This window comes from Hippichthys cyanospilos, chromosome 3, assembly GCF_059441005.1.
Source record: "Hippichthys cyanospilos isolate Australia breed blue-spotted pipefish chromosome 3, RoL_Hcya_1.0, whole genome shotgun sequence".
NCBI classification, from domain to species: domain Eukaryota; kingdom Metazoa; phylum Chordata; class Actinopteri; order Syngnathiformes; family Syngnathidae; genus Hippichthys; species Hippichthys cyanospilos.
This window is the reverse complement of record NC_142371.1, coordinates 16,872,336-16,892,505: the sequence shown is the minus strand read 5'-3', so window position 1 is coordinate 16,892,505 and position 20,170 is coordinate 16,872,336. Positions and strand designations below refer to the sequence as shown.

At 50.7% G+C, this 20,170-nt stretch overlaps 1 protein-coding gene across 2 annotated transcripts in view; it reads right to left on the bottom strand.

The window, feature by feature from the left end:
- Positions 1–1,942: 1,942 nt before the first annotated feature.
- The window catches only part of LOC148425978 (forkhead box protein O6-like), a 53,110-nt gene continuing 34,882 nt past the window's right edge, over positions 1,943–20,170 (bottom strand). For both annotated transcript variants that reach the window (XM_088409948.1, XM_088409949.1), the window contains one exon: positions 1,943–6,235. In XM_088409948.1, the coding sequence (XP_088266074.1) occupies positions 4,607–6,235 (1,629 nt within the window). In that variant the 3' untranslated portion in view covers positions 1,943–4,606. The remainder of the gene's footprint in view (positions 6,236–20,170) is intronic.

The window sequence follows — 20,170 nt, the reverse complement described above, 5'->3', positions numbered from 1 at the left end:
GCAGGGAGGTGGCGTGTGCGCCCGCAAGCGGATTGTCGCCATAGAACTGCCGGACAAATTTCAAAGCCTTTTGGACGATATTATTTACCGCATTTCCCCAAATATATGACACACTTTTTCCCCAAAAGTGAAGACCAAAAAATGGGTGCGTCATATAAACCGTAACTTAAATTTTCGATTTGAGCAGTAGGTTGACCCGTTCCGAACGGGAAATGACGTACGTTTCACTCAATGATCCGTTTTAAACGGGAAATGACGTACGCACATGTACGTTTACTCGCCTACAGGGTTGGGGTTAGGGTTAGGGTTGTTTGTATCGCGATACGACAGCAAACAGATCAGGGAAATAGTACGCTGACTCACGGACTCGTGCTGATCCAGAAATGACGTTTCACTAACTGATCCGTCTAAAACGTATTTTCACTCACCTACGTGTTTGCATAACGATACGCCGCAAACAGATCAGGGAATAGCGGTACGTTGACTGACTGACGTGTATTGTGTATTCCGGTCAGCGTAGCGATATGATGCAAAAAGATCGGAGAATAGTGGTATGATCACACACTGACTCGTTCTGAACATCTTTACTCGCTGATAAGTTAGCGTAGTGATTCGACAAAACGGATCGGGGTTAGCAGTACGTTCAACCTATGACTTGTTTTGAATGTGAAATGACGTACATTTTATGCTAGCGCGGCGATACAGACCAGGAGTACATTCGCTCACTGACTCGTTCTGAACAGGAAACTACATACGTTTAACTCACTGATCCGTCTTGAAAGGGACATGACGTACATCTCACTCAGCGACGCCTCAGCATAGCACAAACTATAGCATGGCCGTGCGTTCAGTAAAGCCACTCCCCCGCCTGACGCCAGCAGCCGATTGGTCATAACTGAGGAACGTACAAATCACGTACGAAAGCGACCGGTTCGCTCGCGTTCACTCAAAAGATTCGTTATTTTGAACGAATCAGTCACGCAAGACCAAAGCTAACAGGCAGCCAAGACACACGCACACGTTTACAAAAACACCCAAAATTGTCCAAAATATTTCATCGTTGCGCCTATTGTTTGAATTTAACGTCGTTTCCAAACACGGGTGTGGGGGTGCGCATACGTTTGTGCGCGGGGAACGTATGTGTCGGCGGTCCCGCGGGGTTCGGCGCTTGTAGTGCCGCACACTCCTCCCGTGAAAACACCTCCGGTGGGAGCGGGACAGCTGTGGCCAAGCCAGCCGCGCTTCCCGGGCCATAACGAGCCTCATGGCACACACCTATTACGCCGACACTCGCAATCTGTCTGCGTGTGTGACACGCACGCCGTTTTTCACATGCAGCCTGAAAAACAAATGATGTCCCCAGACCGCCGCCGACAAATCATGTCCCCGGACCGCCGCGGGTCTCGTCGCCATCCGCAAGCTTGTCGGCGTCAAACCCAAGGGCCAAGAGCAACAAGTCCAGGCCAGACCTCCGCCAAGGCTTAAAGTTAAACACATACGATCTCGGGTGCGAGGACAATCAACGAATTACTACCGGATTGGTGCGTTTGTAAGGAGCAGAGGAAGTGCTTTCAATCTGTAATATATATTGCATATATATTAAGGAAAATACATGATCAAGATGAAAATACATGATAAATAAATTCGTGTGCGTGTATAAAAAGCACTTGTAAATAGATGTTTTTTCCCAACTCTATTTTATATATATATATATATATATATATATATATGTATATATATATATATATATATATATATATATATATATATATAGAGAGAGAGAGAGAGAGAATATATACTGTATATATATATATATATATATATATATATATATATATATATATATATATATATATATATATATATATATATATATATATATATATATCTGGAGTTTTTTCGGTATGTTTACGTCTATCCATTAATGACACCGAAATCGGCATTCTTTTAAATGCATTTATTTAACAGTCACCAGATGATGAGATACATTCTCTTGAAAAAAGAAATAGACAACAAAACTGATACTTTTGAGATTTTTTTTAAAAACTATTTTACAATATTCTTAATATATAGATTTTGTACAAAATAAATGTAAGTAAAACGGGGAGGGAGGAGGGGCTTGACATCTTAAAAACAGGACGGAGGAGGACAGGCGTTGACTCCAACAACTACCACATTTAGGAATCGACAAAGACCAATCTCTTTCATAAATAAATATAGGAAAATCAGACATCAGGTATAGCTTTCTTTGCGGGTAGAAGCGGCGCGTCGCTCGCGTGCGCCCTCTACCAAAGAACCTTCGCTACCCAGGCGGCGCGCCGCTACGTTTGACGGGAGGCGAAAAGCCCCTCGTTTGAATGGTCTGATAGTCTCTGCCGTGTTTTGACCTTTGGCTGCAACAATAGCCCCGCCCCCAACCCACCTTTTACTTTCGGGGGGGTCTCCTTGGAGGAGAAGAAGAAGGGGGAGGCAAGGGTGTCCTCTCTATGACACCCTCAAGGCCAAATGATAAAGAAGCTTCAGACTAACCCGCGCAGGCTCCTCGGTCTCCAGCACGTATACGCACAGTCCACCCCGCCCACCCCCTCTCACAAACACAGAGACAATTGAGCAAAGCACGCACGCGGGCGGGTGACCGAGCGACCGAGCCACCGGGCGGAGGTCGCGAAGAAGGTCAAACTAGCGCGACGGCCGACATGATTTCACCCACAAGTTTTCTCACTGCTAAGACGTCGGCGCCGTCGGTCCTCAGAATTAGCGATCACACGACGACAACTACACGACGACGGAATAAACACACGGGAAAAAAAAAACGGGGCCGGGTCGCGGGGCGCCGGACGGCTTCGTGGACCTCATCTACGCCGACCCCTTTCACCTTGGCTTCTTCCCGCAACGTAAGGTACCGACCCACGAGGGATGCGCCTCCAACCCGGTTTTCCAAAGCGCAACGGAGCCGAGGGCGAGTCCGGGACCGGGCACCCGAGGCCGCGCCGCCATGCCCGAGACGCCGGCGTCGAGCGAGCGAGCGGCGACTGGCGTTCTCCGAATGCGGGGGCAAAGACCGCGTGAAAACGCAACGTTGGATTCTAGCTGAAAGGGCCAGCCGAATACATTTGGGCTTCGCGGTTACTCGGTGGGAAAGGGGGCGGGAAGAAGTGATGCGACCCAAAAACGACGCGGAAGAACTGAGGTTTGTTCGGGATACTCGAGGCGAAAACATTTCTTTGCACCGCCTTGATGCCGTATTTCCCACGCTGAACAGCGCGCCGTATTTTCGTCGCATTTATATACTGATCCATCTTTAGTCAAGAGACCTTGGCGATGCGAGTCCTGAGGCACTTTGACGTCAAATTCGGGGGGCGTTAGAGCCGGGTCAGACCCGGGTCAGAGTGGCGAAACGAATGACAGCAGTTGAAATGCAAAGTTAATCCAAATTCTTCCAGTGGGGGAACTGGGAAAATACTGCGCCAAGATTGCTTTTGCCTTAAGTTTCCCCTTTAGGAGCCAGAATACTTTTCCATCCCGCCCAAAGTCGCACGGCACCGTTTTGTCTGGGGTTTCTCGACACTCTTTCCCTCACTCGGGCGAGCTACGGGAGGACAATGTGTTAGCTTCTCAATAATGACGCATCGCTGCCGCATCACTTTGGAGATTAAAAGCAAGATGCTGAATTTCAATCAAGCCCCATTAATGGCCGTCTGTGAGTAATGGCCACTTTGTCTCCGCTGGCAGGCGGCGGGAGAGAGAGAGCGGGAGAGAGCGGCGCTTCCAGACAGCGGGGCGAGAGAGGAGAGCGAGGGGCTCCAGAGGCCCAGGTGAGACAAGGTGATACAGGTTTTTAATTCAGCAAATTGCATGCAAGCGAGTAATGATGGAATCCATTTGACGATGTAGCGACAAGGCGCCTGGGTCCAATGGCGAGAGGACATTAACAAAACATCGCATCCAACACAAGAGTCAAAGTGCCAAGGTCTAGATGTATGAGGCCGTAAATAACCGGAGCGTCGGTCGCGCTGAGACATTGGCCGCGATTGATTGGGTCTCACGAGCGTGAATTTCATTTATGAGGAAAACGGTTCCGGATCAAAAATGGATTTGCATTTATTGAGTTTTTGCTCAGGTTTCCGCGCCGCGATCGTAAATTCAGCTCCCCGATTCCTTTTTTTCTTTTTCCCGCTCGCGCATTTTGGTCCCCGGTTTTGACTGTGACTGATTAAGGGTCCTATTTGATTTTGATTTCTGACACTTGATCTACTCACAAAGCAAGAGCTGCTCTGTGAACACACTTGCGATAAAGTGCACGGAGAGTTCAGCTCTCGTGGTAGATGAGAAGCAAGGATGCTGAGAGATTGTCATCACAGTATAGCTGATATGAGCAAATACCAAATGAGACATGAGCTGGAACTCACGGGGAGAGGTGGGGCGAGTCGGGTGGGGGCCCAAAAGAAGAGGAAGGGGCGACAGACAACAAAGAAAGACATGGTCCTATAGTCTCTGCGTCAAGTCAGGAATGTCACAGTTGAGCACAGTGCTTCATGGGTACGATTGTTTTTTTGTTTTTTTTTGTTTTGTTTTTTGAGGGCACCCGGACGGGCGCTCCCGGAGTTTAGCCGGGAACCCAGCTCTGGTTGCTGTGGGTCTGCTGCGGCCCGGCCAGTCCGCTCATTCCCATCCCCATGCCCATGGTCACGCCCATTCCCATCCCCATGCCGATGCCCACCCCCTGGGCCAGGGAGCAGTCAAAGTTAAAGTCCATCTCCTCCCCGGAGTCCATGATGTCATGGAGGAGGATGGACTCCACGTCGCAGTCCAAGCTGCCCTGGAACATGTCGATGTCCAGGTCGGCCGGCAGTCTCTCGTGCGGGTGGGGTTGGTGGTAGCCGTGGTGGTAGCCGCCGGCCCCGTTGCTGCCCACCGCACCCTGACCGTGGTGGAAAGGTCCGTTAGCCATGGCTTGGTGTTGCGGGTCGGGGTAATGGTTGTGACGGGGGTGCGGATGCGGCGCGGTGGCCAAATGGCAGGAGTCCTGGGGCATGCCGAGCATCCCCGCCGGGTTGGGGGGCAACGTGGTTGACGCCGGGAGGTGGGCGTGCGACGGAGGGCTGTACAGGTAGGGGGTTTTGTGATTGTAGCTCTGCAGCGGGTGCCCGTTGCCGCACGGGTTGAGGGGCAGCGCTCGGGGCGGGGTGTGGTTCTGGCCGAGGCTGTTGTGACTGAGGCCGTGAGACGAGTTGTGATTGTGAGCGGGAGTATGGCTGTGAGTTCTGCTGTGGCCGTGAGGTCCGTTGTGGTGCCCGGCGTTGTGGCTGTGAGGGTTGGCGCCGTTACACGGCATCAGGGGGTGGCCTTCTCTCTTCAGGCCCAGCATCATTTCCTTGGGGCAGTACGGCTGCCCGCCCGAGCCTCCCGTCAGGAGGCTCTGCAGGGCGTTGGTGCCGGAGTACGTCCGCATCGTTCCCGAGAACCTGGCCGGCTTATTCTCCTGGATGGTTTGCATGGGCGAGTGGTGGCGCATCATGCCCATGCCCGCCGTTCCGTAGCCTCCCGAACCGTACGACTGGCCCTTCACTCCGGCACTGTAGTGGTAGACCGAGGTTTGGTGCTTATGCCTGCCGACCGAGGGATGCTGTTGTGAATGATGGTGATGATAGCCGTCCTCCATCAGCTGTTCATCAAGACTGATGGCACCCGTCAGGCTGGCCAGATGAGGCAATTGCTCAAGGGGAGGACAGCGGTTGCCTGCCCCCATGGACGGAGAGCGGGCGGTGGGCGACGGGTAGAGGTGGGGGGAGGCGGAACAAGACAAGCCTCCCTCATCGGGTTCCTCCGGTTCCCCCTCCGCCAGGATAGGGGAAAGACGTCCGCTCAGGGTGGACGCTGACGAGCTGGCCCTGGAGTGGAGGTCAGTCCAGGCGTCGAACTCACCGTCCGTCACGGGAGCGCCCCCGGAACCGGGCGGGCCTTTGTGCGGGGGACTGCCGTGGTCAGGGGAGGCCTGAAGGCCCGCGACGGCCGACCCCGCTCCGATTCCGGGACGTCCCACCCGCTTGCCTCGAACGCGACCTTTGCTCTTGAGATATTTGGTGTTGTTGTCCATGGAGACGGCTCGCCGCCTGGGAGCCTTTCCCATCTTGCCTCCGTCGGGGTTCAACATCCACCAGGAGCTCTTTCCCGTGCCCTCGTTCTGAACGCGGATGAAACGCGTGTGCAGGGACAGGTTGTGGCGGATGGAATTCTGCGGGGACATAAGAATACACGGGCGTTAGGGGTCGTCTGAAGAGTGCAAACGCATGCCTGCGGAATCTGCCATTTCCGTGCGGGTTCTTAATTTACGACGGAGTTCTGTTTCTGTGGCGGCAAAGCAAGCTGACTTGTATGACCCGTCCGTGTAACTCCGTGTTCTCTCTAGAGTTCTCTCAACATCTCAAATGCATATGTTAGAAGCGCTGAGGACTTGTGAACCGTTATCTGTCCCCGTGTGACTGACAGACGATCAGTCAAGGGTCTTTCCAGTCTGTCTTCCTCAGGCAGATGCCATCGGCTTCAACTTTAACCCCCGGGATCGCAGACCGCCCGGGCGTCCTCAACGAATTTGAAACATTTTGACACTCTAACTATCGGTGGCACTTCTTGGGGTCACTTTCACCTTTTTCAAAATTCTGCGCGACCGGCGACAAGCAAAGTCACGGTGTCGTAAAAATGCGAAAAACACAAACACCTTGAGAGGACGGCCCGAGCTGACGAGGCGCTCAGACCCTGTCAGCTCGCGCCAACCCCAAACGACCCGTCTCGGCGGGCCCTGGGCGCGCACGTCAGTCCTCCCACTTTGGTTCGCAATCAATCCGGCTGTCCTCCTCTACATCTCCATTCAGGCCGGGCCCTGATGCGAGCCGGCGCGCATGTTTGAAGTCTGTGCCAGTCTGGCTGCGCGCCAGCCGCCGTTGCTCCCCAGAGCGCGCCTTGAATGGGAGGATGTATCAGGAGATTGAGCCGGGGGCAAGGAAGGCTAATGGATGTATCCCGATTTCCAATATCTATTGCCACTGCCAATCTCCTTCCTCGCCTCCCCTCCGTTATTTTTCCGTCTCCGTCACAATCTCCCGTTTCAATTCCGGCGCTGAGCGCTTCTTATTTTTCGTGCCGTTTGGTACTTCCCACACTTCTGTGCCCACAACAATCATTTTCCACGTCTGCTTTCAATCGCTCCGCCGTCAATTATGCAGTGTGTCACCAATTACTTTCCCATTATCCTGGCGGCGCGTACAGTCGGTGACTGGGTAATTCGGAGGCTCTCATTTTACTTTTATCATTTACATTTCAAGGGTCGCCGGATGCCGGAGTTCCTGATGCGGAGCCGCTCGCCGCAAAATTTGGCTTTCTTTTTTGGCACGCCAAGCGCTTTTGGCTCTCGAGTATAAGAGGTATAAAAAAAAAAAAACACCCCCTGTGGTTTGGGAATACAGTGCTACAATGGGTTTATTGAGATTGAGGGGTACGCGCACTTCCACCATCACCATTATCACGCGGATTATTTGTATTCACGGCGAAGTGCGCGGCGGGGAAACAAAATAAATCAAATTCTGGCAGAGAACACGCAGGGAGAGAGAGAGAGAGAGAGAGAGAGAGAGATGGGGAGAGCAACTGAATTCAGGTGATCTGTGAATGCCTCCTTGGGTTATCTCGCTGTGACACCTCCGGCGGCGCGGCGCCATGGCAACCGGGTAAACGTGCAACGGCAGAACTATATCATATTGTGGTGCGAGAGAGAGGCGAGCGGGGGATGGGGCGCTTGCTGGATGCGGGAGCTTCTTTTGATGCCGCTGCTCCAACACTAAACAGCCTTTCATCTCGACCGTGCAAAGGCCCGCAGGGGACGCCCGCTCCCCGCTACTGACGGCTTCTTGACGTGCCAACTCCCCACCACCGCCAAAACCGTCCCTCGCACCCCCCAACCTATCACACCGCTCTAAATCATCCCCATCGCATCGTGCCTTGATTGAAAGAAACCGTCACCCGCCGACGACAACCTTGTACGCCCGATTTCGAAGAACGGAACGCACTGCCTCTGTTTGCATTAGCGCCATTTCACACTGTCCGTGTGCAGTAAGCCACTTCTGGATATCCTGCATGTAAGGTATCGCTGTAGGATGGGTGATTTGAGGTATGGATTTGCCTGGTGTGTTTTCCGCACCATACGGCTTACCGTTAGCACGGTCTCAATTATGAGGTAAGTTTCCCTATTTAAGGGATACTTGGGGCGCACCGTGCAGGGTGCACGCTCAAACATACGGTTGACAAAAAATTGGGAGGGTTACGGTAATGTTCTCTGATTGGTCTATCACTGCCAGTGAACATACATTGCGTAACGGATCGTGTCTCTGATTGGTTTATCCCTGCTAGTGTATGTACCGTATGTAATATCTCTCTAGACTCTAAGCAGTATAGTATAGTTATATAACATAGTGTAACACAGTTCAGCAGTTTCCGAACTTTTAAAACATATGTCTATGTTCTAAAGGTTCAGAAACGCTCGGAAGGCGTCGTTAAATCCTTGTTTTTAATTGCTCAAATTATGTAAATTTTACAAACGTATAAATGAAAATATACATTTCATGAAATTTCATATGCCCTGATTTTTCAGATGTCATTTCTTGCGCGTTTCCATGAAGTACTTTAGAGTAAAACAATTTGTGCGCGGTTGTCAGTAAAGCCGCGCGCAAAAGGTTCAAAGCCGCCGCCGCCCGCGTGAGAGAAAATGGGGCCAACCCCGGCCGAGCCGCACTCGCACTTCGGGCTAAAACTCTGTGTGACCCGTCTGATTCAAATCTCAATTTTATCCCCGTGTGAGGGAAGAGCAGCCACACTAAACTTGGAGGGATTTGCCGTCATCCCAAACCCTCTTTATCTGATGAATCCACCTGCTAGAGAGATTTGGGAGATTTCGGACGGCGGCCAGCCGTGACGGTCGTCATCGACGTGGGCCGGGCTCCCCGAGCAACGTTTGCCGGTTTCGAGGCGGATGATCGGGCCGGGTTTGCTGCAGGTGCTTCAGCTGCGTGGCCGCGCGCTTCATTTCTACCCCCCCCCTAGGTCTGAGCCCGGGGGCAATTTGGCCAAACCGTGGCCCTCACGCCCCCAAAACAGGCAGTCACTACTAATCCCTCTCTATCCCAGCGTAATCCCAGACAATCCTGAGCTAATCCCAAGTAGATTCAGGGGCAGTCCCAGCTGGGCGCCTCGCACAGACCCGCGCCAGGTCACCGTGGATGCGGCGGGAGTCGGCAGAGCGCAATAACAATCCTGTGGAATGGGCCCGTCCCGATTCCGGGGGTGAGGCGCGAACGCGCTCGAAACCCAAGTAACCTCGGCCTTGGCGAAGAATCTCCCGTCGGCCCCGTGTCGGAGAAACGGAAGACCTGGCAAAAGATGCGGATTTTAGAACCGCTCTTCCAAAGTTTCACCGACGTTTGCTCCGCGGGCCTCTTCGACTTCATTTTGACACATTCCTCACATTTTCACGCGTCATATCTCATCCACTATTTTGACAACAGAATGAAATCCATCCGTCTTAAACGAAAACCGATCGTTTGAGAATTTATACGCGCGCGAGAAAAGTGCTTGCGGTAAAGTCATCTTATTGCGTCTCCATCCGTCTAACCCTCTTCTCAATCAAGGGAATTGCCGTAGGTTCGTTTTCAACACCGTTGACAGTCTAATCATACATTCACAAGGAAAATACAGACTTAGCCTAGTCGGTTTTGATTGGGCCTCGTTTGCGCCATGTGGCATTTTTCAAATCCGAAACGGTCCTAAACACATCCAAAAGATAAGCCGATGAATGCACAACGCCGTAGAACCAAAGTGCCGTTTCTTCAAGCACAAGAAACAACCCAAAGCGCCAGCAACATTAGCGCAAGCATCCGGTCCGAGTGTTGAAGACCGCCGTATTTTATTAACATTTGTCTTTGTGAAATATAGTTTAAGTCCGTCGGCTGGCCACTATGACAAGAAAACTCAGTCGCCACGTGTCCTTGGCAAAGAAACTTCGAATGGCTCTATGTTAAAAACCCAAAGGAGGGGGTCAAACGTTGCACAGAAGACTTTCAATATGCCGCGCTGCCGTCCCTTCTAAATGCTCGCAAACAGGAGGTGGAGAGCCACAAATTACAGGTGTCAAATTTAGCCCATGTCGGGCTCATTTACCGCTATTCCAAATTTTAGTCAGTTTTGGACTTTCAATGACTTTGATGATTGGCTTAGCCTGGACTCCCATAATGCAAAAGTCTTCAAAAGTCACAATGCGGTAATTATGACATAATCAATATTCCTATTTCAATCTCATAAACATGCAAATATGCAGTGAGCTTATTTTGGCGATTTTTAACGATTTTTGGACATAAAGGGGCATAGGTTACCCCCCCTAAAACAATTCTATTTGTATGGATATCTTTCAGGATAGTAACATGATCAGCCTTCTCCCGACTGATGATTTCTCCATGTTCAGCGAGCCGGATCAAAAAGCTGAACGGGCCGCATAAGGCCCCCGGGCCGTAGTTTGCGCACGCCATGAGACTTTTGCCGTCCGCCGCCTTCAGCGCAAGTCGGCTACCTTCCGTCCTCGGGCGGGGGCTAGCTAGCTTTAGCTTCGCCACGTTTTCACCCCTTTCGGATTGAATAGAATAAAATCAAAAACTTTATTACGTATTAAATATTCATAGAATGGAAATTTCTCCTCCAGCCCCCCGGCTCGCCGAGGCAGACAAATGAAGCCCGCAGAAACATACAATGACGGGGGAACACACACATCACACGCACGGGTCCGGGAAGCTACTTCCTATTCAAATCACCCCCCCCCCCCACGCAATACAACGGGCCTTCGAGAAAGGCCGCTAAATAATTAATGAAGCGGGGTCTATACAGATGCATTTTCTGCTTCCACCATATTTGGGCGGACGGTAGAAAAAAGAGCTATAAGAATGCGGTTGTTCTCGTTGGCAGGCCAGTACGCATGAAGTGAATTAGGTCAAAGGGGGATAATGCGCTCGTACAGTAAAAGAGGATAAGGTCATTGAGACGGAGCAATCGCGGGCAATTAAAGTGAACAAGATTCTCCCGGCTGATCACCATCGACTCTCATCCGCGTGGCTATTGGGACAAAAGGCGGCAGGCAATCCGTCCCATGCTCTTCTTTCCCATCAAATTAAAAGCTTGACAGGAAAAGACGCCAACTGGGAAAATAACTAAAAAAAAAGAAAAAAAAATGGAATATCCAAGTGTCTACTGCTGGATCCGATGGGGGACCAGATCCACCATATTGATGCGTTTCACCATCGGCCTTTTTTTAAATTATATTATATTATATTATATTATAATGTATTGTATTGTATTATATTATATTATATTATAACGGCAAAAAGCCAAGGATAACGCTTACAGTACCAGGTGTTTTCCAAAACAGCAACCCCGGAGTGCCAACCCATTTGGAGCATTTCATCTTTCAAGGTCGACAAAATATTGGGAGCTATGTCTATGCAAACTCGCCTGGTACTGTATGAAATATTAGGTTCTATTCTTAAATCATGAAATAAAAGTACAGTATGCTTCTACCGCATTCTGTCCTTTAGTAATCAGTTTGAAAATAGGTAGCGTATTTTTCGGACTTTAACTCATGATTTGGGCCCTGCGGCTCCTCTGCGGGTTTTTTTTTTTTTTTTGCAAGCCAAACCACGGGAACAGCAAATGTGCGTATCTGTTCACGATTTTTGGAACAGCTAAGAAAAAGAACTTAAAAGATAACCTTCACCAAAATAATCCATCAATTGAAGAAAAGGAGGCAGAAAAAGACGCAATGGAAGTATTGAATAGGAGTTTGAACTGCTAATTAATTCTGCGGTATTCCGTTAGTATTATCTTGAAAAAAGTCCATTCATTTTCCGTAAATATGTTGGTGCCGAACACGCTGACGATAGGATGCTGCTGGCCTATAGACCAAAAACCACGGGAATTATTCATCATCAATTAGAAAAAAAAAAAAACAAAGCGCATCTGACGAGAATTCTGGTCGTTCCCTACCAATGAGCCGGGAACGCGTAGGGTCAAAGCTGTCCTGCAAATATATGCCAATGATTGACAGCTATGATGATTGCTTTCAAAATAAAATAACACCGCTTGGAGTCAGGTATTCTTTCGCTGACGGATTATTCTGGCTTTCCTGTTTTCGACGATTTTCCGGTAAAAACGACTTAAGAAAAACAGAGGGTTTGTTGTCAAGACCGTCGACAGTCTAATGATATTTCCCAAACAGGGAAATGACTCGCTTAGCGGCGGCCCGGGTTTTTTGTTTCCGTTTGAGTGGAACGTCTTAAGGTTGCGCGTCGGGAGCTCGGCGCGGCTTCGGTCCCGTTTCCCGGCCGCCTCCGACCCAAACCCATCCGACCATTTGAGAGTCCACGTGCGCGCGAGAAACAACAGCGGCGGAAGCGGGAACTCCCGCGCCAACGCTAACGTGACATTATGGTTTCTGGACCCGTCTCACCCTCTTCTAGATCAGGAGAAGTCATGCAGCTTTGTTTTCAACACTGTTGACAGTCTAATTATACATTCCCAAAGAAAATACTGACTTAGCGCGTGGCGTTTCTCCGATATCCCAGGCGTCTCGAACGCATCCCAAAGCTAAGAAAACAAACGCGGCTGCAAAACGCTTACAGAATAATCCGGACGGCCAAAGTCGGTGTTTGTACGAGCGCAGGAAACAACTCGAGACGCTAACGCCGACGCCAACGCTAGCGCTAGCGTCAAATCCGGTCAAATAACTGCGGCGGCGCATCAGGCATCATTTTGATTAATCATACATTCGTAAAGAAAACACAGCCAATCATATAATTCGTCTAGCTACGTATTTGTTGTGCGTTAAGTGTGTTTCCGATTTTCCGCATCGTGAGCAGTCAGTGAAGGCCTCGCCGGTGTAACGTTTATATTTGAGGAATGAAGATAAATCGTATCGACCGAAAGGCTTCGGAAATCCTCCGCCAGTCACATCGTCGATAAACGCGAGGCGGCCGTACATGCCACCTCCACGCTTTATTGACGATGCGGAAGTCTAAGCCGAGATTACGTTATTTACGTCACGTTTTGTAACCGGGCCACTTTTTTGGGAACCGCGACGCAATCCCAGAAGCAGCCGGCAGTGTGGAGTTCGAGTTTCTCATCGCAAACCGATTTGGCAGAGTGGAGTCGTCTGCGGTGAGTCGGGGTCCGGCCCGCCGATTTGCGCGGAGTAACCCGACTGGCACGACGGCAGCTGTGCTCCGAGCTGTGCGGGGGTGCGGGCTTTTAAATGATGGGAAAACTGAAGTAGCGTTAGGGGCCCCATCCCAGGCGCACAAAGGGGTGCCCTGAAAATGCCCCCCACTCGAGCCACCCCCAAAGAAGAAACCGAGAGGGGCTGAAAGGAATCGGGTCAAACGGGCTCGTCGGAGGTCTGGGAAGAAAGCGGCGGGCTGGGATGGAAGCCGGCTGAAGGGCGAGGCGGCGGGCGGGCGGGCGGGCGCGGCGGGCCCCGTAAAGAAGGCGGCAGCTGCTGTTGTAGTGGCAGCGGGTAGAGCCGCTCGCCACACTCCACTGGCATTTTTTCACGCAGAATGGAGCCATTATGCGCTGGTCAAAGGGGGTATCCCTGCATGGCGCGCATTCCTTTGATGGGGCCAAATCAAGAGGGACTAGCACAAGCGCTAACTGTGTTTATTGTGATTCTTTTTTTTTTTTAAACCGTGTGGCAAGGATCAGGGGAACGGCGGAGGGAAGAGGGGTGCGTGGGGGTGGGTGGGGGGGAGGGGGGGGGAGGGGTCTCAACACAGCCACAGTTTTGTTCTGCGCAGGAATGAGTTTTGTCAGCTAAGCCTGTCTCCGGGCTATTGGTGGAAATTAGCGCCGGCTAAATATTCGCTTTCCCTGATTGATGTCACGGCTGGCCATGTCCCCCCCTTTGAAGGGAAATAAAGAATCTCGGGGATAAATAGGGACAGGGTTGCGGGAAAAGCGGAGGAGGGGAGGCCATTTGTGTCTGTGGGAGACTCGAATGAGGTCTAAAGGGCCTAATGGCTACGCGCATGTGAGACAAAGGAGCCCGGACAATATGCGGTCGCGGCGACGAGCGAGACTATGAAGCGGCGCCGGTTTACGTGCGCGAGCCGGAGATGTAGCTATTTGCCTGAGCGCCTCCGAGCGAGATGATTAAAATCCCTTTAGGAGGCTTCTTTAAGAGAGACAGATGGGCAGGGCGGCCCGTTTCTGGAACGCAATCAAATTGAAGAGATTAAAAATAGGCGAGTCGTCTACAAGAAGGTGAGAAACAGTTACTCCTCAGCCGCGCCGCCCCGTCACCCCTGCGAGCGCCGCGCGAGCTCACCAAAGATGCTATTACTGGCATCGCCGGCCCGCTTGGATCGGTATGGACTCTGCCAATTGGCACGGCCGCTCATTTCATGCGCAAAAATAATGAAAAAACAACGCCGGGCTAAAGGTGAGCCGGCGGCCAAGCCGGTCCCTCAACACGTCAAAGTACTTTGACGACCATTTGAAAATGAGCGAAACGCTGAAAGGCTTTTGCGCACGAGGCCGAATGCCGGAAGGGAAACACTTGCAGTCTGTGAAACCGGGATTTTCGTTCTGTGATATGCATTCAATTTCTATTTTTCTACTCAATGGATGAAAGCTATGGATTGGGAGGGACGGCTAACCCTTTATCCATATCTGGTACCGATACCGCGGCCTTGGGGATTGGCCTACGCCGAGGTGTCAAACTCATTTTGCATCAGATGTGAAAACTGTGAATCCAATAAATTTGAAGTACGATCGTCACACATTTGCCTACTTTTGAAAACCTCTCACTGACTGAGTCATACCGCCCAGCCCTCCACCAGACTTAAACCCTATTGAGTAGCCGTGGTGATGATGCTCCTGGATCAGACTTCAACATTTCAGCCCCTTGATCAAGCAAGATCCCACCAGGTGGTCCAATAATAAATCAAACTTTCTTTAAATTAATTTGTTTAGGTGCATTACTTTGATTCAAATCTATCCAGCACGACTGAAAAATCTATAGTTGGACATTTCGCCCAGGCCAACTCCAGACTTAAACCCTATTGAGTTTCTGTGCTGCATACATACCTAAAGGGAAGCACCCGGTCTCTTGTTTCTGGTCCCATCACAGGCCCGATTTTCTAGTTTAGGCCCAACGATGACAAAACCTGTCGCGTGACAATCAAATGCAGAATCGACGGCGATGTGACCTTTTCCAAAGGTGCAATAAAAAGCGGTTTCTCAGCGCACATGACTGTTATTAGACAGCTTAAGCGGCAGATATGTAAATCTATCTTTTCACAGCCATGGTTTTTAATGCTTTTTAAGCGGATTTGCCGGCACTTGTCCGCGTCGGAACGAGGGCACGTGCGCGCAAACGTAATAACGGGCGAGCCGTTCCAGTAGCGCTCAGCTTGGGAAATGACGCTCGCCGTGTCATTCGAGCCGTGCCGCCATATTTGGGGCCGGATACCCCCCGAATTCATCCATTTGGCATGCGCGCACACCCCATGCTCATTTCAAGGATTGGCGATGAAAATTCCTGTCTGAGTACAGTACTAATTCTGACACATAATATTCATCTGTGTGCGGTAAAAATATATTCACGGCAAATATTGCAATATTTGCGATATTCAGTACATTATTGAACTGGGAAATGATTCAAATGGCTTTCATTAATTCGTCCTTTGAATGTGCTTTCAAGACATATGGGAAAGAACAGATCACGTGTTGTGTACAGTACGTACTCTGGGTGCAATAAACCAATCGAAGAACATTATGCGATATGTGCAGTAGGCACGCCGGCAGCGATAAACCAATCGGAGAACGTTACATATTACGTGCAGTACGTACGCCGAAAGCACTAAACCAATCAGAGAACATTATGTAATATATGCAGTACGTACGCTGGCAGCGATAAACCAATCCCAGGACAGTTCCCGGAACATGCAGCACCTACGCCGGAAGAACTAAACCAATCAGAAAACATGACATAGTATCGTAAGTGCACTACGATCGATCAAATCGATCAAAGAGCGCCGCGTACGCCGCCAGCAATAAATCCATCGGCGAATATTCCGTGTCATGTACGGTATGTACGCTGAGAGCCATAAACCAATCAGAGAACATTATGTACTTTGTACAGTCCGTATGCTAGGAGCAGTAAAGCATTTGGACGATACGTACGTTTCCTTTTTTTGCCTTTTGTATGTTTGCGCTTTTGCCTTTTAAAACAGTGCGCACTATGTCTGGGTTTGGTATGCTAATAGAGCCTATAAGGGAAACTGCGCCTGATGCTACGGTGCGTCGTATGGTGCGGAAAACGCAAAAATGTAGCATTTCGTCGTGAATGCGCAGCGCATTTAAAAGCTTTTAAAGCTACAACTGTCTCATTTCGACGCCAGGTGAGCAGGTAAAAAAAAAAACATGGCTTCCCCCAGCTCCCATTGTGGCGGAATCGAGCGAGTTCGCACAGCGGCGCCCCACGTGCGACCCCATTATCGGGCGGGAGCGCCATTTAGCAAAAGGCTCCGAACGGAAAGGCCGGATCAGGAAGCGGGCGCCGAGAGGGGCCCGTAATGGCGTCGCTGGGGGATTCCTGCCTGACTGCGCGCTAATTGCGGCCAAGCGTTGGCCGGCCGTCAGCGAAGCCCGCCCCCCGTGCCAAAGGGAAGCGTTGGCGGCGGCGGCGGCGGCGGCGGGGCCGGGGGCCGCCGCAGCTTTGGAGGGTAAAAATAGCCGCGGACAGATTAGCCGAGCATCTGAGACCCGGACAGGGGATCGGAAAATCCACTCGGCTAATGCCGGGGACAGCTGAGTGCTGCCGGTGGGCGTAAAGGGGACACAATCTGGGCCTCGCATCTGACGCCCACGCATGTTAAAACCGGAAAAAAAAAAGAAAAAAGTGTTGTGGTGGACACGCAGAGCCCTTTTTTTTTTTTTTTAACACTGATACCTGCAAGGGAGGCCGAGCTCACACCCCGCCCACGGAGGATTCACACAACAGGTGTTTGGGCTCGGCCACCTGCGGGGCCGGCAGCCTGCTCGCACTTCACACGCTCGGCGCCGAGGGAGCAAACTCACATTTTCCACTGGGCTTGCCATGCCTTTGTTCGCGCAAAGCAACGGCGGGCGCTTTATCAGCCTTTTTTTTTTTTCTTTAACAAGATGGGCAGGATGTGAACGCGCCAGCCGAGGCGGGTCCACGTGTGCACCTAAAGGCGTCGTCCGTTCGACATCGGAGCCCCTTAAGCCCCCTACTGAATGATTGCCCCCCGGTGGCCGGTATGAAAAAAAAGTGTAAGCCGTAGGGTTCAAAGCGTCCGAAAAAAAGAGTCGCGGCTTCTAGTTTGACTTTTTAAGTTGCGTGGAGTAGAATGGGGAGAGCAGGAAGAGTGAGCAGACTGAGAATTAGAGCATGCCAAGGAAGAAAATGGAGGTTAGGGGGCAAGACAGAGCGGGAGGACAAAGGAAAGTACGAAATAAATGCAGTGGCACGGTGGCAATTTTGGGAAAGTCTATTTATTCCATTTCTGGGCTGGTCAACCTTCCTTGCGCCCAGCACAGGGGCCTCAAACATTACCATACTAATAATCATAAAATATTTCAAGGGAAAAAGATTGGGGACGGGAGAGTGTCATTTGATATTACTTTTTGAAAATTACTTTTTTAAAACAATTCTAGCAACCCAGATTATTTATTCCTTTAGCGGGGAAACAATAAATATTTATTGTAAATTTGAAAAACAAAGAAAAAAGTAGATAAATAAAATCATACGGAATGTTCCCTATCCCATTCGTTTCCCTTAAAGAAAAAAAAAAATCAGAGGCAGCCGCAAGCTTACTAAACCTTAGCGAGTGTGAGAACGCGCTCAGCGCAAAGCACCGGCGCACCGTCGCCGGCTCACAAGCAAAAGTCGTAAAAGGAAGCGCTCGCAAGTGGAGGCGCCGGCGCGACCCCGAGCCGGCACATCGGATCGCGCCGCCTCAGCCCAAGCCGAAGCGGCCTTCTTTTTCCCGCCTTTCTTCAGCCGCCTCCTAATCTCATCGGTAACGATGAGAATCTCATTTCCCGCGTTCCGAAGGTCAGCAAACGCCTCTGATCACACTTTAATGAACATCGTTCTCAGCGTTTAATTCAATTTGGCCGGCCGGCCGGCCGGCCGGCGCTCAAATTCCCGGCGTCGCCCCTTTAATCGCATTCCGCCGCGTGGTAACAACGCACAATAGAGGGCCGAAGATATGTCAGTCCGCCGCTAGTTTGGGTTACGTATTAATAAAATAAGCTTCTTAAATTTGCGCTCTCGGTTAAAGCGCCCATGAATTAAACGCGCGCGGCGGCGTGACACAAAGGCTGGCACGCCGGGCACGCTCATTACCGCAATGCCAAGCTACCAGTTGCTAAGGAGACCTGTGGGAGAAGGAGGGTTCCGTGTTGTTGCCATAGCAGCCGGCTCGCTCCCTGCCAGCCGGCTCCCTCGGGTGGGTGGGGGAGAAACGGCGCCAGAGGTGGGGTGGGGGGCGGGGCGAAGCGGGTACGGAGGTAGGGGGCGGACGTTCCGAGGGGCGGCGAGGTGCTGCGGAACTTCATTAGCTCCGCCCCCACGTGCGCACGGGAGGCCGACGGAACAAAGGGGGTCTCCAATGCGCCGCCCGCTCGCTCGCTCGGAGAAGCGGAGGTCGAGCGAGGCCGCGCCGAGACCCGCGTGCCCGCGCGCGCCTTTTCCGAGCGACCGCCTTGACCTTCGGCGCCGACGAAACGGCGTCGCAAGGCATGCGTCGTCCTGCGCTTTGTACGCAGCCGCTCAAAAGCGTCTGGAATGAATCGCCGCTATAAGACGCTAGCTCGTTGGCGCCGCGCCATATGAACCGATGAACCTCATACAATGTATCGTTTTCATTTTGGACCTACCAAACAATAAAACAATTTAACTGCCATGTCAATTCTTCAATTCTTCACAATGCAACCGCGGCCACTACTGTAGCCTCTATTCTATGCGCCTTATATTGTAGTTTGATTGATAACTAAATAGTTCCTAAGTGCGTATTTAATGGCGGATGCCACTGTCGGCAAAATTGTGGCCAAAGTCGGCGTGACGGCGTCATTTGAGGTCATTGGCAACTTGTCTAAAAATGTGCTTGCGCTGAATTTGATTCGGTTACACTTCATTCAATAAAGCCATTAAAAGTGCAAGAGCAGCTGCGTATGGCCTTCATATTACAGTATGTTAAGCACCTGTCGCGGATTATTATTCCTCCTAACTAGCGGCGGGAGGCAGTATTAAATTAGCTAACCATGTTTACTTGAGCACGGATGTGCAGTCGCATAACTTGGCAACAGGCACGTAGCACTTTAGCTTCTTTTATTAGCTGTCAAATGATCCATTTTTCTTTTTTTTTTCTCACGGACACATGCTAGCATTAACATTTGTGTGGAACATCGGCAAAAATCGGCGAACCACCGCTATCATGTCCGATGGCTGTAATTTCCGTACCTCACCGCACCGTATTATTAGCCGCAGTTTCGATTAACGGCTCGATCGCTTAACCCATACATGGGGCGCACCGCATTAAAATCGGCAATAAAAGAGAACGTACGTGATACGGAATGTTTTCTGATCGGTTTATTGCTGCTCGCGTACGTATTCCAAACGGTATATTACGTAACGGTCTCAGATCGGTTTAAACGTAGCTACCAGCGTTAAGCACGGCACGTAGAAAAATTGAAGGGCGCACCGTCAGTTTTGGAGAAAATCAAAGGCTTTAATTAGCGCCTAATGGTACGGAAAATACGGTACTTCTGATGGAAAAATTTATGGAAAAAACAAACATTTGTTTATGGATCGAACCAACTCTGAAACGATTGGGAATTCGTTTCCACATCCGATGCGCTATATTGGAAATATTTCAAATCGGCGTCATTCTCTTGAAGGGATGTTTTAAAAAAAAAATGCCGTGATTGTAACCGCAAAGCGGCGGCGTGTTTTTCGGCAAACCTTCCTTAAGTCGCCGGTAATTAAAAGTTGTCCCCGTTTTAATTAGCTGTCCAACGAGCGCGAACGATCATCTCGGCCCAGCATCCAGTCAAGTCA